Here is a 16,987-nt window from a genome sequence, read left to right as displayed (position 1 = left end):
CATGATTTAGTGAAGCTACCAAAGGGCTGAAAAACTTTAAATAAATGGGTGTTCTGATTAATGAATGATGGTGATTGGTGATAATCAAGTCAAGTACAAGACATGACTAGTTGTCAAAGGCTTTGAGCAACGAAATGTATTGATTTTGATGAAGCATTTTCACCGGTTGTTAAAATATTTTCTATCCAGATTATTTTAAGTCTTGTTACATGCCTAAACTTAGAATTGGAGAAATTAGATGTCATAATCACTTTCCTTCATAGTGATTTGAAAGAGAAGATCTACATGAAGCAACCCCAAGGTTTTGTTCACAAGGGCAAAGTAAACTTGGTTTTCAAGCTAAAGAAGAGTTTGTATAAATTGAAGCAAGCACCTCGACAATGGTATTAGAAGTTTGATGATTTTATAATGAGCCACAAATATAAAAAATTAAATGTGAATCATTATGCTTATGTCAAGAGGTTTGCGGATGATAATTTTATCATTATTTTGCTCTATGTAGATGATATGCTTCTAGTTGGCAATGATATAGAGAAGATCAAGAAATTGAAAAAAGATTTGAGTAAATTCTTTGACATGAAAGATTTGGGACCAACAAAAAATCTGTGCATGAAAATTAAACGTGATAGAAAAATAAAAAGTTGTGGCTATCACAAAAGAAATATATTAAGCAAATTCTAGAGAGATTTAATATGAAGAATGCCAAGCCAATTGGAACACCATTTGCGGGCCATTTCAAATTGAGTTTAACGTAATGTCCTTCAAATGAGGAGATAAATGAAACAAAGGGTTCCTCTTACTCTTCTACCGTAAGGAATTTGATATATGTAATGGTTTGTGTAAAGCTGAATATAATGCGGTTGATATGTTAGTGGATTTTTGTTAACCTAGTAAAAGAACATTGGGTAGTCGTGAAGTGGATGATGAGATATTTAAGAGACATTTCTAATTTATGTCTATGTTTTGGAGGTAAAAAATCTCACTTGATGGGCTACATGAATTCCAATATGATTGATGATGTTGATACCAGATGGTCTACTTCGGGGTACATATTCACTTTTGAAAAGGGAGCTATATCATGACAATCAAGGCTTTAAAAGTTTGTCGCTCTTTCTCGCACTGAAGCAATTGGGTTTGAAATAAGATGGATATGCCATCTATTGTGATAGACAAAGTGTAATTAATTTTAGCAAGAATGCAACTTATCATGCTAGAACCAAGCATATTGATGTTCGCTACCATTAGATTCAAAATATTTTGGAGAAGCAATAGTTGAGGCTTGTGAAGATATCCACGAATTATAATCTATTAGATATGATGACCAATGGTTTTACAAAGGTGAAGCAAGAACTTTGTAGAGACTTAATGTATATTGATGTTCGGTGAGTATTGACATTTGGGTATGAAATTCACTAAGAGAATAAAGACTCCCTTCATGGGTCTAGAGGGGGAGATTGTTAAATTTCACTTAACTAAGTTAGTTTGACTTATAGCCCCATGAGGTGATTTATTTGGCTAATAAGTGATTTGAGTACTTTTTGCACTTCAAATTTGTTCTTGGTGGTGCAACGAGTCTACGATATATTTTCTCTTAGAAGGAGGTACTTTAGATGTCTCTAGCTCAATTATCTTCTCTAATGAGAATAGTATGTGCTGACTGGGTGCAATATGGAGGAAAGATTTTTTTTTGATGGGGTGGGAGCCTATATCTGCAGGCATCCCAATACTTCTATCTTAGATACACATTCTTTTTTAAATGACTATGATAATATTTTAGAGAGAGAAACTTTAGCTTTCCTCCAAGGGCTCAAATTAGTTGCTGACCATGATTGCATTACCACTTGTTGGGTTTTCACTAACTAATGGTTGTCAATGCAGTCAATAGGATGGTTGATTATATTAATTAGATAAATTTTAAAATAGTTAAAAGTGTTTAGAGTGGATGAAATTGTTTCAACATCAGGTGTACCTTTATGAGCGGATATAACAACATTCATGCTCATAATCTATCTGGTTTTGTTATTCACGAATGAATTTATAAGGAATAGACTGATCCACTATATTAATTATATCAATGTTTATTAGTGAAGCAATCTGTGAATCTTTTAGGCTTAATTACACTTTGCTCCCCTATACTTTAACCTTATATAACTTTGCCCCCCTGTACTATAAAAGAGTACAACTACCCTCCTATACTTTTGAAATGCTACAATTAAATTTATTTATTAGCATTCGGTTAGTTAAAACTCATGTGACAAGCGCGTTAAGAGTAGATTACTTACATATAGATGAAATTACCCTCATGTTGGTCAAAAGAACACTTTTTAGATAATTTTGCCCTCATCTTCTTTCTTAGATGAACTACAAAATGGCTTTCATTCTTTTTTCCCAGCCTATTTCTTTCCCCAAACCCTAAGTTTCTTCATCCTATTTTTCTATATCTTCCCAACAATATGGCTTCTAGCATAAGCAGTAGCAACACCAAATACCCCTCTTTTGAAGATGCCTTCTATCATTGTGGATTAAGAGATGTTATTAGGACCTCCCACACCGAGAATAACTTGGGGAGGAGATTTCTTGGCTATATGCGCTTCAAGGTAGATGATAGATGGTTGCATACCCTATTATATTTTTTTTCTAATCAAATGTCAAATTTATTGTATGTGCAGAAAGAAAACTCTTGTGGTTTCTTTTCTTGGAGAAAATCCACCATAATGGAGTATTCCTTCTCCGAGCCAACCTTCGGCAGTCTATGTGCGCGATCAAGATTCTTGACACAAGTGATCATCTGCTTCCGCAGATGGTCAAGTTTCTTCGCTCAGTTTATTTCCTCCGGAGTGAGTGGCTCTTCTTCTAAAGGAGAAAAGTTTAATCTTGATGTTCAAACTTCTTTATTTGTTTACAGATGACTGGAGTTAAAGATTGATCCTTCTATATCTCCTAGAGTTAAAGATTTTGGCCAAAATGTAGAGAGAATTGACAAACTAGAATTAGAAATTATGGAGATTAAAAGGAAATTCTCTACCATGGAAGGAGCCAACAAAGAGATGAGAAAGGTGAATAAAGAGTTGTTGATCCAGTTTGTTGCAGTCCAGAAAAAGGAAAAGATGTAGATCTTTTTTAGCTTTGTAGTAGTCATAATATGTATCCTAGTTTGGATAAGTAAGCAACCTATCACTTAATATAATTATTATGAACCCAGATCTGAAATGATTTGGATGTAAGAAAATTATAAAAGTTTAGGTGGTGGCAGCCTCATAAGTTAGGATTTCACCTAAATCGAAAGTCGAAATGAAAAGTTAAAAATAAAATAGTGAAGATATGTCAGAATAGGGCAGAACGGTAAATATCCAACGTTGCGGTGGTCGTCGGAGGGTGGCGGACGGCCAAGAGTGGTGGTAGACGGTAGTAGGATAGGGTGGCTAATGAAGGAAGGTGATGGCTAGGGTTTGGAAGCTTTAGATGTTTATGGCTATGATATACTCCTAGAAAGATAAAAATGATCTAACGACTATGATAAAACAACAAATACGGTAATAAAAAAATAATTAAACTCAATTAGTTCTCAATACTTAGATGCTTAACAAAAGAACCAAACCCCTCTATATATAGAGGTCAGGTACAACGAGTCCCACTAGAACTTGCCCTAAAGGCTGACACGACTAGAATTAGGACTTGCCTTAAAGGCTTACATGACTTAATTGGACTTGTCTTAAAGGTTTACTTAACTTAATTAGACTTGCTTTAAGGGCTGTCATGACTTATTTGGACTTGTCTTAATTAGATTTGCTATAAGAGCTATCATGACTTATTTTGACTTGCCTTAATGACTCACATAATTAGACTTGCCTAAAAGGCTTACATCATGAAATAATTAAAAGATAAATAGACTCGACTTGACTTGACTCGACTTAATCCACGTGGTCGGATCGTAATAGTAATTGCTTCTAAATGTAGTCAAAACATCTAATGAATGTCATGAGTGATAGTTTGGCAGCACCAATGTCACCAGTAATTGCAAATATGTCATTTAATAAAATATTTCAAATCATGACAACATCTAAATAATGAATTTTTTTTATAATGCCATTGGAACCGGTATAAATTTTATAAATTGAATATGGAGCACAAATCGTGACATGTAAATAGTAAAAATATTTAAACTGAATGATATTGCTTACCATCTAAATAGTAAAAATATCTAAATACTTCAAAATGCATTATCAAATATGACATTGCTTACAATGGTTCATACTTTGAACAAAATAATTACATCACATTTGACAATTTTTCAACCTTAAACAAAATAATTATATCATAATGTTCCATTTTCACCCAAAATGTATATAGTCCATCATAATGTTTCATTTCCTCTCAAAATGTGTATAGTCCATTGCAATATTTCATGTTTATAATTAATTTTCAACTTTTGCATGAAAGTGCTCGAAAATGTGAAATACTTCAATCTTGTTCTTCATCGTATATACCCACACCTTTCTAGAAAAATTATTTACAAAAATAACAAAGTAAAATGCACCACTAATGGATTATTTTCTCATGGGCCTACATACATCAGAATGCACCAATTTCAATAAATTATATTTTCTACTAGAAGTATATGAAAATAAAATTCTACTTTGCTTTCCAATAATACAGTGAGAAAACTGATTTAATGGCATACTTTTGGCATTGAAAATGAGTGCTTTCTTTGCAAGTACTTAGATGCCTCGCTCGCTCATGTGACTGAGTCGCTTATGCCATAGATCCATAGATGTATCTTTCTCTATGGTATTAATTTTCTCATTATATACCTTAGCTTGCGTCTAGTAAAGTGAACAATATTTTCTCCCCCTTGTGAAGATAAGTGCATCTTTGAGTAGCTTCCAATTTCTATTAACAAATCAATTTTAAAAACCATCATCATCCAATTTGTCGGTGAAAATTAAATTCAAACGAAGATTCAGAATATGCCTCAAATCCTTGAATACTAGCTTATTTTCTAAACTAGTCTTAAAATAAACATCACCTAAGACCATAATTTTTACAACTTCATTATTGCCCATCTTCACAAATCCAAAGTCTCCTATCTTGTAAGAAGTGAAGAAACCAACCCAAGGGTAGCATGGCATGCGAAGCCACTATCAATAATTCTTCAAGCCCATAATTTTTGCGACAAATTACAGTTAGATTCCTGAGTTCCAATGCTTGAGTTCCAATTGTACTTGTTTGAGTAACATTGATTTGTGACACCTTTATGTGAAAGGATTTAGAATATTAGAGTGAATTCACTACTGAACTTTGAATTTTAGAATATTTAATTGAAACTCTAAAGACAAAATAATTAAAACCTGCTGTGAAGTTCCAAGCCTATTTTTTTAACATTGGCCTCCAATGTTAAATTTCTTGAAGGTTGCATTAAAATATAACATAATAATACTATAAATATTACAATAAATTCACTTGACATGTATTTAGTTAAAATAAATGTACTAACACTGTCTAAAACCTACTGAGAAGTTCTAGTTCTATTATTCTGAATATTAATGTTATGTGTTGCATTTCTTGAAGGCTGCATTAAAATATGACATTAGAAAAATCTAAGAATATTAGAGTAACAATGTGAAAGAGTAAAATGCTAAAGTCTTCAATACTTCAATAGTACTAGTAGGCATTTCTCTACTTGACTCATTGACTAAATTTACTTTTTTTATTGGGCTTACTATTTGCTGTACTTCTTGCATCGGTTCGCAATTTGCATTTATAATGAAACATATATTAGAACATTTATCTATATCTGACAAACAAACTCAATATTTATGTAGACAAACTTAATGTGCTTATAAAGTGCAGACCATGTATAGATTAGAGGGACCGAACAAAGTTGAGTAGTGTATAGAATATTTACTAAGCCTTCGAAAAATTCTAAATTTGGGGTGGGGACCAAGATATTGATATTATAGTATATCTCTAGGAAAGTCTACACCTTATAAAAGAAGAAATTTTAAGTGGACAAACTTTACAAAACTTTCTGATCTACTCGATCTCTTCTGATGTTTGTCGTTCGGTGTCTTCTCCAATGCTTGAATGTCTTGACATCCTTGAGAGGGAAGAGTTTAAAGAGGAAGAAGAAGGGAAAAAGAAGGGAAGAAGAAGAGAAGAAGACGGGATGAGAAGGGAAGAAGAAGAGAAGAAGACGAGATGAGAAGGGAAGAAGAAGGGTTTCTCTCTTCTCTCATTCTCTCTTCTTTCTTCTCTCAAAATTGACGATGTGGGCAATGCGTGCGATGTGACCGTGCGAGGCAGAGTTGTCCAATTGGTGGTAGGTGAGGGTAAATATGTAATTTAATATTTTTAGCTAATAAACCATAATAATTCCGTTCAACTACAATGGGATAGAAAAGTAATTTTATGACTTCTGTTAACAGTGTCTAAGGGATTATAGTATTTTAAAAATATAGAAAATATTTATACTCTTTTATAGTACATGGGGACAAAGTGATACATGGTCAAAGTACAGAGGGGCAAAGTTTAATTAAGTCAATTAAAAAAGAAGAAAACGAAAGTATTCATCAATACTTGTGAGTTTATTTGCACAATGAGATGCAGTGTAATTTTGCTTCAAAATCCGCAAAGAATGTAAGAAATTAATTCTATGTCTTAGGAAATGCTTATGGATATCTCCTTATATCTCATTTCAGCATTTTTATAAGACCATGCAAGTTCTCTTCTTAGTTCTCTTTGTCATGAATCAATGTCAATAAACTCACTTGTTTTGATTCAACTAATACTTCTTCTTTTTTAACTTCTGTCCTTAGAATTTAAATAGTGGTATTGTTTGATTGTCCATTTGTGCATATTAGAATGATAAAGTCTAGGAATAACAAATAGCACCGGGTTTGGTGATATTAGCAAATAAATTGTCCTCTTGCTTTAGGCTTCTATACCGGGAGGGAGAAAAGATCTACACAATTTTACCCCCAATTTTCGAAAAGATTGCTTCTAAGATTTGAACTCGCTAAGGGCAAGCCCAAGAGAGAATATAATCAAAGGGAGAGGGAGCCATGGCTTCCCTCTAAATTTGAATTTTTTTATTTAGTATAATATTTTTTTAATAAATTTTTATTGATAGCACTAATCGACCCTCCTAAATAAAAAAAAATGCTTCCATATATTCTTTTATTTTCAAATAAGTATATTTTAGTATTGAAAACTAAACTATCTAGTAGGAAATTCAAATTTGATTAATTGTGAAATCTTAGACATGTTTTCTCTTTTTTAATACCTAAAATATTTTTAATTAGATTATTATAACAAATAATATTATCATAAGTATTTTTGTATAATTAGAGATATTGCCGGTTTCTACCCAAAATTGCTATCAAAATTTCTCATTTCGCCCCTGTGCATGTATAGCTCTATTTTTATTTATATAAACACTCTAATATTGGGTTGTTTGTAGAAAAAAAAAATTCTTAGGTTCTAATAATAGTAAGACTAGACACTTTAAATTGAATGCTACAACAGAAACAAACACTCATCCAAGTCTCCTAAGATAATAAGCACAGTTACAATAAACACCTCTCCGAATAACCATTTAGTTAGAAGAAATTAGCATATTATTGTCAATTTGTTATTAGAGCTTATCTCCTGTGTGTGTGTATATATATATATATATAAGTCTCTCCTGGTTGGGAAAGTTGAGAAATTAAAAACACCTCATATATTCTTGATCTTATAGTGATGTCCAATCTCATATAACTTTCTGATGACATTATTATGTCTTGTTATGTGGATCATCATCTTACTAGCTGTTATATTTGCCAAAGTCTTTGTCCACACCCTTCCTGTGACTATAATGAGGCCAAGCCAATTTGTTTCTCTTTGAATACAGATGCCAAAATCTTAGCAAAGGTTGACTAAAAGTTCTCCCCAACTCCAGTTTGTTATCTAATTTTGTCTCTCTTCGGATTATATTCTTTTGTTTCGTACTGGAGGGATTTGTTAATTTGATGTTGACCATTAGGTTCATTGTTGTTTTCCCATATAAAGAACAGTCTAGTTGACCTTTTCTACATTTTGTCTTTTTATTATTATTCACATTCTACTATATAAATATTTATAGTTTGATCCTCTTATTTTGTTTTTAATGCATCAAAAATATCTTAAGTTAACTTTAACCCAGTAGCAATTGATAGAACAAATAATATTTCATTGCTTTTAAAAATAAAAAAAATTAAAATACCTAGAATATCTCACATTGTTCAATAGCTCACATTGTTCAATAGTATTAAGGCCATTTTGCATCTATATTAATGCATCCATATATTCTCCGTTAGCATAGTAACATGAGGAAACTTTTATCACACCCATATGTCACCCTTGGTTTGCAAGCTATATACATCTCAATCTCAATCGACTTAAGAGTAGAGAAAAAGAAAAAGAAAAAGAAAAAAAGACTTAAATACTCTACATATATAATTACATAGCTATGAACAAGCTTGTTATTATACCAAAAATGTAGCAGGAGAAATGGAGTTTGATAGTAAAATTTCTTAATCTTAATATGTTTAATTTTACGTCAAAAGGATCAACGTGGCTATGTTTCGTTATCTGGAACTACTCTAAAATTCTTATCCAAGGATAAGAATATTCGTATCTCCTCTTAATGATCACATCAACTTTGGATTTATCCAATTATATTTGCAGTTTTGGCATGATTGGATAACAAACTGCATAGAATAACTTTGGTATATCCTTTGGAATATTCTTCATAGCATGCCGACTTTTAACGTACACTATCCAACTCCTCTATTTTGTTCCTTTTTAATCCTACCTGAGAAGTACTAGCCTTTAAGTTGAATTCAAAAGATGGAGTACTGTAAGAAAAGTTAACTGGCAACAACAACATTTCTCTCATCATCCCTATTATAAATTCTCTCATCCTAAGATTATTTTGAGATCATTGCATTCTATAGCACCCTACCAATGGGCAACTGGAATCCTTTGGCGGCGGCGGTGGCGGTGGCGGTGTTGCTTTGGGTTGCGGATGCCCGCGGTGGCATCGATAGAATACCGACGACGTTGGACGAGCCGTTCAAACCAGTAACAGTACCACTCGATAAGTCCTTCCGAGGGCATGCAGTCGACCTGCCGGACGTCGATCCTAGAGTTCAGAGAATGGTGAATGGATGGGAGCCAGAGCAGATAGTCGTATCACTCTCATCCACCGAGGACTCAGTTTGGATCTCTTGGGTCACAGGTTTGGACTGTTCACTGCAAAAGAGCCGCGTCTACTGGGGCACTTTTAAGCGTTATCTTGTCTACTTCAGCAAAGTTTACTTCCCTTCTGTCCGTGTTTCTGAGAAAAAGACATTAGTTTTTATTTGTACCTATTGACAAGAGAGAGAGAGAGGATGATAATTGTTTCATGATTCTTTATTGCAGGTGAATTCCAAATTGGTGAAGATATCAAACCATTGGATCCTAAGACTGTTCAAAGTGTTGTTCATTATGGCCGCTTGAATAATTCCTTAGCTCATAGGGCTACTGGGCATTCACTTATCTACAATCAAAACTATCCCTTTGAAGGCCTCCAGAATTATACGTCTGGAATAATCCACCATGTTCGTCTTAAAGGTAAAAAATCTTAACAAATCTATTATGGTTAAATAATATAGAAGGCAATTTTCTATGTATATCCTTCTAAAATTCTGTAATTGTGTGCTTATCCCTCGACAATTCCTTACGTGCTTGCTCTTAAAATCCTTTTTTTTTTTGGCATGGTCATCCATTTATATGGCAGGATTGAAACCTGGGACAGAATACTTCTACCAGTGTGGCGATCCTCATTTATTAGCTATGAGTGCTATCCATACTTTCACAACAATGCCAGCTTCAGGACCTCAGAGCTACCCAAGAAGAATAGCCATTGTTGGTGACTTGGGTCTCACATATAATACTACTTCTACAGTCGATCATATGATCAGCAACCAGCCTGATCTAATCGTCTTGGTTGGTGATGTTAGCTATGCGAACTTGTACATAACAAATGGAACTGGAGCAGATTGCTACTCTTGCTCCTTCCCACAAACTCCGATGCATGAGACGTATCAGCCACGTTGGGATTACTGGGGAAGGTCAGTACTACTTAAAACTTCTGTGGAATAAGAAGTAAGCCTTCTTATATTACTATAACAAATAAATAATCAGTTAGCTCTATATAAGTATATTAATAGCTACTTCTCTCTCTACTCCTCTTTTATCTAATATTTTTATATTTACTAATTACTATTTTATTTAAAAAAATATCACTTCAATCAACTATTATTTTAATCACTGTGTCTCTTTCGTCTTTCTCTTCTCTCACTTCACCTCATCCATTCATTATAAAAAACATTTTAGTTATTTGCTAAACTACTTATTTTAATTTTATGTCACATTCAGTATAACTATTACGTACACATTATACTATATAGAACAAAACACTAAAAAAATATTTTAAGCTGGTATAATCTCTCTCTAACGCTATTATAAGAAATTAGACTAACTATAGTAGACGTTAACTAAATTAATGAGTGAGTTACACAGCAATTAGTTGTTTAGGTACATGGAGCCAGTGACCTCAGGAATTCCAATAATGGTGATTGAAGGAAACCATGAGATAGAGCTGCAGGTTGAAAACAAGACCTTTGTGTCTTATAGCTCCAGATTTGCATTCCCATCAGAAGAGAGCAGATCAAACTCTCCTTTCTACTACTCTTTCAATGCCGGAGGAATTCACTTCATCATGCTGGGGGCATACACCTCCTACAACAAGTCAGGTGATCAGTAGTATATCATACACATGCTTGCTCTTTTTAAGTGTATAGCTTTTAGATCAAATTATGTGGAAGCTATAAAAGATTTCTGAAAACTTTTCAAACGTCATATTCTACAAAATACCATAATGCCACAAAAATACTATTCTGTCAATCAAATCAAGAGGTTTTTATATAATTGCCATTAAAACCATTTAAAATATTATAACTGAGTTCTCTCAAAAATGTTATTCCTTTCTTTAAATGAACTAATCACAATTAAAACTAATCTTAGATAAAAAAAAAGAGACCATATTGACGTATAAATTGCTCAAAATTGATTAAAACTTATTTAACATTACACGATATTATAGTATAAGAAAAGAAAATCTTATGTTTTCGAAGATGTGTTTTAATTATTTATATACGCTGTTAGGACTATTCTATGAATGTTCTATCAAAAACTAGCTATAATTGCAATCTTGAAAGGTCAACAAGTTTTAGCTGCAATTATGATATTTTAAAAAATATAATAGCAACATTGATATTTAAAAAAATCTCAGAGGTTATTAAGTAAAACCCTTTAAACTCTAATTAACCATAATTAAAACTAAACTTAGATTAAAAAAGATCATTTTACCCTTGTACAAATTTCTTAAATGGTTGTATAAGAAAAGAAAATTTTCTTTTGTGCTATATATGCATATATTACAATGTCCAAGAAGGAATAATAATTTTAGTCATCTGCTAGTTCTTTAATTGTATATCTTTTATACAAAAATTAAGATTAAATGTTTTCATTGTTCCATTACAGGAAAGCAGTACAAGTGGTTGAAGAGAGACTTGGCAAAGGTAGACAGGGGAGTAACCCCTTGGTTGATAGCAACTTGGCATCCACCTTGGTACACCACATACAAAGCCCACTACAAGGAAGCAGAGTGTATGAGGGTGGAAATGGAGGAGATATTGTATTCATATGCTGTTGATATTATCTTCAATGGACATGCAAGTTTACACTATAAATAGTCCTTCTTCTGCAAAAGTTCTCCTAGTTATTTATCTATTACTTTTTAATGCAAATGGCACCTTTTTCTGTCCTTCAGTTATAAGGTTCAAGTAGACTACTTCTCATATGCTAGCTAGTAGATTTTGTTTTTTTTCCTCATATCTCTTCTTCAAATTTATTTCTCTCAACATTGCACTATTCTTATCCATCTTCCTAGACATTCTTACTCACATCCTTTGTCAACTCTTGTGACAGAAATTTACTAAACGTTCAACTGTAGATGAATCAATTTTTTTCTTTCTTTCTTTCAACTCTAAGGTTCGAGTGAACTTCTCTTATGCTAGTAGCCTTGCATGATTTTTTAATACATGGCTTTCTATGCGGCTTGTCTAATTATCGATGTAGATCTATAGTGGCATTTTATCTATTTGTAGCGGCATTTGTGACTGTCAGTATATCTGAAAATTCTTGTATTGCTAACCTCCCTCTCAAACGATCAGGTTCATGCCTATGAACGATCGAATCGCGTATATAACTACTCTCTAGATCCCTGCGGTCCGGTCCACATCACGGTCGGCGACGGTGGCAACCGGGAGAAGATGGCAATCAACCATGCAGACGAACCAGGCAACTGCCCAAATCCATCGACCACACCTGATCAGTTCATGGGTGGCTTCTGTGCTTCAAATTTCACACAAGGCCCAGCTGCAGGTAAATTTTGCTGGGATCAACAACCTGAATACAGTGCTTATAGAGAGAGTAGCTTTGGCCATGGCATCTTAGAGGTGACATATTATTGATCTTGACTTTATTTGATTCAATATATTTGAGCAAGGACTAGACCTTTTAAACTATATGTTTTTGATTTAATTGCAGGTGAAAAATGAGACGCATGCATTATGGACTTGGTATCGCAACCAAGATATGTATGGTAATATAGGTGATGAGATTTACGTAGTTCGGCAACCCAAAATGTGTCCAGTATTCGTAGATAGTAGATCACGTATATGAGTTTCTTAGAAATTATGAGTATATAATATTGTAATGATGTAGATATCACAAAGGAAGGAAAAAAGAAAAGTAATACATAATTGACTGTGCTGATTATTCTTTTTGTTGGCGATAATGCTAAGGAAATAAAAAAGAAACAATTAGATCGTGAAAAAAGTGAATATTCTGGCATTTATTTATATTGCACACTACAGAGATAATTGTCCCATTGAGAAGAACATCATATTATGTTTACAAGTAGACTTCCAACTATTGGGAACATTTTAGAGATTCGGGTCTGATTCTTAAACTTATTGAAAAAAAAGAAGAAGTAAATTTCAAACTATTTGGAGAAGTAGGCTAAATCGCTATCGAAATCAACAATTCTTTGCTTGCGTATGTCCCAGAAAAGATTAGGACGGCTTTAAACTTCCTTTTCGCAATTACTTGGTGGATGATTTGAAAAGAAAGAAATAATAAGTTTTTTTAGGTCAGAAGCAAAGACAGCAACCAATCATATCATATTTTTGATATTTTTAAAATCTGTGAGAGCTTAGAATTATTTTATCCTAGGAAATCACATTTTATTTCTTCTTATACTTCTTAAACTTTTTATTAATTGATTCTAATTAAGGCACTGTCATTATTTTTTTTTAAATGTTAGGTTTTAATTGTTGGCAATTGTGTACAGAATATTCTAAGTGTATTTTTACATATATATGAGATTTATACAAATTTAGAATATCTCTGGTTTGAAGAATTGCAAGATTATTAGAGAAAAGTTGTGCGTTCACATCGCGTTCACAAACGCGTTCGAACGCGGGTACTGCGTTCACACAGACCGAGAGCTGCGTTCATAAACGCGTTCGAACGCGGGTACTTGCGTTCACACAGACCGAGAGTTGTGTTCACAAACGCGTTCGAACGCAGGTACTGCATTCACATAGACCGAGAGTAGCGTTCACAAATACGTTCGAACGCAACCTGAAGAATTCAAGCTGTCGCATTCGAACGCACTTGGGCTCGTTCAAACGCACCTAAGATCAAGTCAGGTCGTTCGAACGTACCCGGGCCACGTTCGAACGCACCAACGAAGTTTGAAAATCTTGGACTTTCGTAAGTACGGATAAGACTTGGATTTGGCTCTATCTTAGAGATCATATATAAGGATTGTGATACCCTAACTCTAAGGTGGTTAAAGAAGTATTATTGAAGAAGACTTCTTGAGGCTTCTTCAACTAACAAGGTCCTATTCATCTATAGAATTTAATCTTTCGTCTTAAGGGCTATCTAGAAGAAAGATCAATCTCGAGGGCTACTAAGGTTGGAGTTCAATCACGAGAAGTAGTGAATCGTGGGTTCTAGCGAGCAAGATTGAGAGGAACAAAATCGTTTGGATCGACGGGTTATTTTGTGAGTTAGTCTTGTAACTGCTACTATCATAGTGATTAGTTTTGATCCGAGTTTGGATCCGTAGTTTTTTCCCGTTTGGATTTTTCCATGTTAAAATCTTGGCGTTCATCTCTGTTTTCGTTCTTAATATTTCTACGGACTTTTACTTAAGCGAACGAGTGATATCATTGCCTAGTATTTAGATACATACTTGTGTCTAGAGGTTTTTCAAAAAAACTATATATATTTCAGAATACAAGTGAATACAAGAATAATTATTTTAAAAATAAAAATCTCATTTTAATAATAACAAAGAGAAATACTTATTTAGAATTGACAGTACACATGACAATAAAATAAAATGCCTCTCTCTCTCTCAACCACAATAGGTATACCCTATTTTCAAGCTTATGACAACAAGTGTTCCAGCTCTGGGAGAAAGATTAACGAACTTGCTTCCTCTATCAACGACTTACTATTAACTTAGGACAATTAAATGCCTTCACGAAACGAGACTCTCTATTAAGCTATATTATTATGTTAGTAAATCATTGTCTAGGAAAACTGATTTAATAAATAATTTTCCTAGACAGTGACTTATCTATTGCATACTGAGCCTTACGATCTGTTTCAATATATATAGTTTATGTACAATTGAAGATTCAATACAATTGGTAAATATGGAAAACTAAATTACGTAAATTACTAAGCTAGCTTTACAAGAAAATGTGGCAACCTAAATTATACCTAAATTAGCTGGGTATTGTATGGAGGATCTAGAGAATCAACATGAGATAATTTGGTAGTAATAGAGAATTTAGTATTGTATCTAACACCCCCTATAAAATATGGGGCAGAGAGATGTGAGAACGTGGCTTAAGTCAGTCGAGTTAGTTATAGGTCTACGGAATGATTCTTTCAAGATCTGAATTTATTGTAAGAAGCAGTCTGTGCAATCGAGGGAAAATATTCACCAAATATTTTTTTCGTATTAAAAAAAATATGAAACTAAGTGGAATCGATCCGTAACTTCCTAATCTACATTTTTTATATTTACGCTCTTTGCAGATTCGAATTGTAACAGGGACAAAATTATAATTTACTACAGATGATGGTGGTGGTGGCAGGTGGAGTGGATGTTAGGATTATGGATGATAATGAAGATGAGGGTGAATGGGTGATGTCATTTAAATGATTAAGACGAGGGGGAAGAAGTGGTCGAGATCCCAAGGAAGAGGGAGGAATTGACAGACGAGGGAAATTAGAAGTTAAGTGAGACCTTGCCAACGATAGAGGTGGTAGATTGGTGAAGAGGGAGGAGGGAGACTTGGGTAGAGAGAATAGAGAGAAGATAGGAGGCAAGAAAATTAATAATCCAATAGCATAATGATTTTGGCTCCCATCCACACCTTTATAGAAGCTAGCCAACAAGCCAAAATATAAATATTAACCCTAATTTTAGAAGATTCCCGTCGATTGCGTTCAAATGCGCCCGATCACGTTCGAATGCACAAAAGGCGTTCTTTGTATGTGCGAACACGATGTAGGCGTTCGAACACATATTTTGCGTTCTCTGTTTTTGCAAACTTAATGCAGGCATTCTAACACGACTCCTTCTGCATTCGAACACGACTACTTCCGCATTCGAACACGACCGATAAAAATTTTATTTTAATGAAAATAAATAACTAATTGAATAAGAAAAGACCATAACTAAATGTATCAGCCCACCACGCTTCTCTCACCTTGTCCTTAAGGTGAAAAGTCAGGGAAATGCTCAAAAATATCAGTCTCTAACTCCCGTGTCGCCTCATCGGATGGCTTGCCAAGCCACTCGACTAGAATCTCCATCTCTAATCTAGTACCATGTCGTCGTCGGCGCCTAGCAAGTACACGAACGGCTTTATGATCTCTTGTCTCCTCCAATGGCTCCAATAGAACTAATCCAACGACCTCATGATCTCCAATATGCTCTCTCAATAATGAAACATGAAAGACAAGATGCACTCTCGACCCCTCCGGTAGCTCCAAATGATATGCAACTGGACCAATACACTATAACACCCAAAACAGACCGAAGTAGCGATGTGCTAACTTCTGGTTTCACATCGGACGCAAGGTCACCTGTCGATACGGTTGCACCCTCTCAAACATCCAATTATCAATGTCGAACTCCTGCTCCTTATGACTGTGATCATAAACTTGCTTCATACGGTTTTGAGCAAGTTTAAGATGGGCACGCAACCTCCTCAATATGGCGTCTATCCATTAAAGCTAAGTCCACCTTCGTCTGATCTGTAGATGCCACTAGATCATAAGCGCGTAATGTCGGAGTCGTGCATCTATACACTACCTCAAATGGAGTCATGCCAATGCTACTATGGTAGGCGATGTTGTAAGACCACTCCGCCCATGGTAAGAACTCCAACCATCGTCTCGACATCTCTCCAACAAAGCATCTCAAGTACTGCTCAATGCCTTGATTGACCACCTCGGTTTGGCCGTCCATCTGTGGATGGTAGGCCGAACTGAAGTTCAGTCGAGTCCCATGTAATCTAAAAAATTTAGTCCAAAAGTTGCTCATAAATACACGATCACGATTCGAGACAATCGTGTGTTTGGTGGAAGTTCTCCAATAATTTCTGCTACAACCCATCATTTGCAGGCACCCGTATGCATTCGCAGTCCAACAGCAAAACACCTCGGTTCTCCAACTCTAGATGATGCTCCGGATCATCTATCACCTCCTGTAACAATCTCAAAATATATGGTCAGATGTACATGCATACCTCAGCTCATCAAG

At 34.4% G+C, this 16,987-nt stretch overlaps 1 protein-coding gene across 2 annotated transcripts; it reads left to right on the top strand.

Moving 5' to 3' along the window:
* The first annotated feature begins 8,852 nt into the window (after positions 1-8,852).
* LOC140792465 (purple acid phosphatase 15-like) lies at positions 8,853-12,969 on the top strand. 2 transcript variants are annotated; one of them, XM_073143487.1, is made up of 7 exons: positions 8,853-9,259; positions 9,445-9,636; positions 9,803-10,136; positions 10,603-10,820; positions 11,611-11,801; positions 12,303-12,587; positions 12,679-12,969. In XM_073143487.1, exons 1-7 carry the CDS (start codon positions 8,986-8,988, stop codon positions 12,811-12,813), a joined length of 1,629 nt encoding a protein of 542 aa, XP_072999588.1. In that variant the 5' UTR covers positions 8,853-8,985; the 3' UTR covers positions 12,814-12,969. The 2 variants fall into 2 exon arrangements, with proteins under 2 accessions (XP_072999588.1, XP_072999589.1); XM_073143488.1 differs by having other exon boundaries at positions 12,303-12,513; positions 12,679-12,893.
* Positions 12,970-16,987: the final 4,018 nt, after the last annotated feature.

Source organism: Typha latifolia, chromosome 7 (genome assembly GCF_019914945.1).
Source record: "Typha latifolia isolate L0001 chromosome 7, TyphaL0001v2, whole genome shotgun sequence".
Classification (NCBI taxonomy): domain Eukaryota; kingdom Viridiplantae; phylum Streptophyta; class Magnoliopsida; order Poales; family Typhaceae; genus Typha; species Typha latifolia.
Note: the sequence above shows the minus strand (reverse complement) of the source record. Positions and strands in the feature narration are given on the sequence as shown.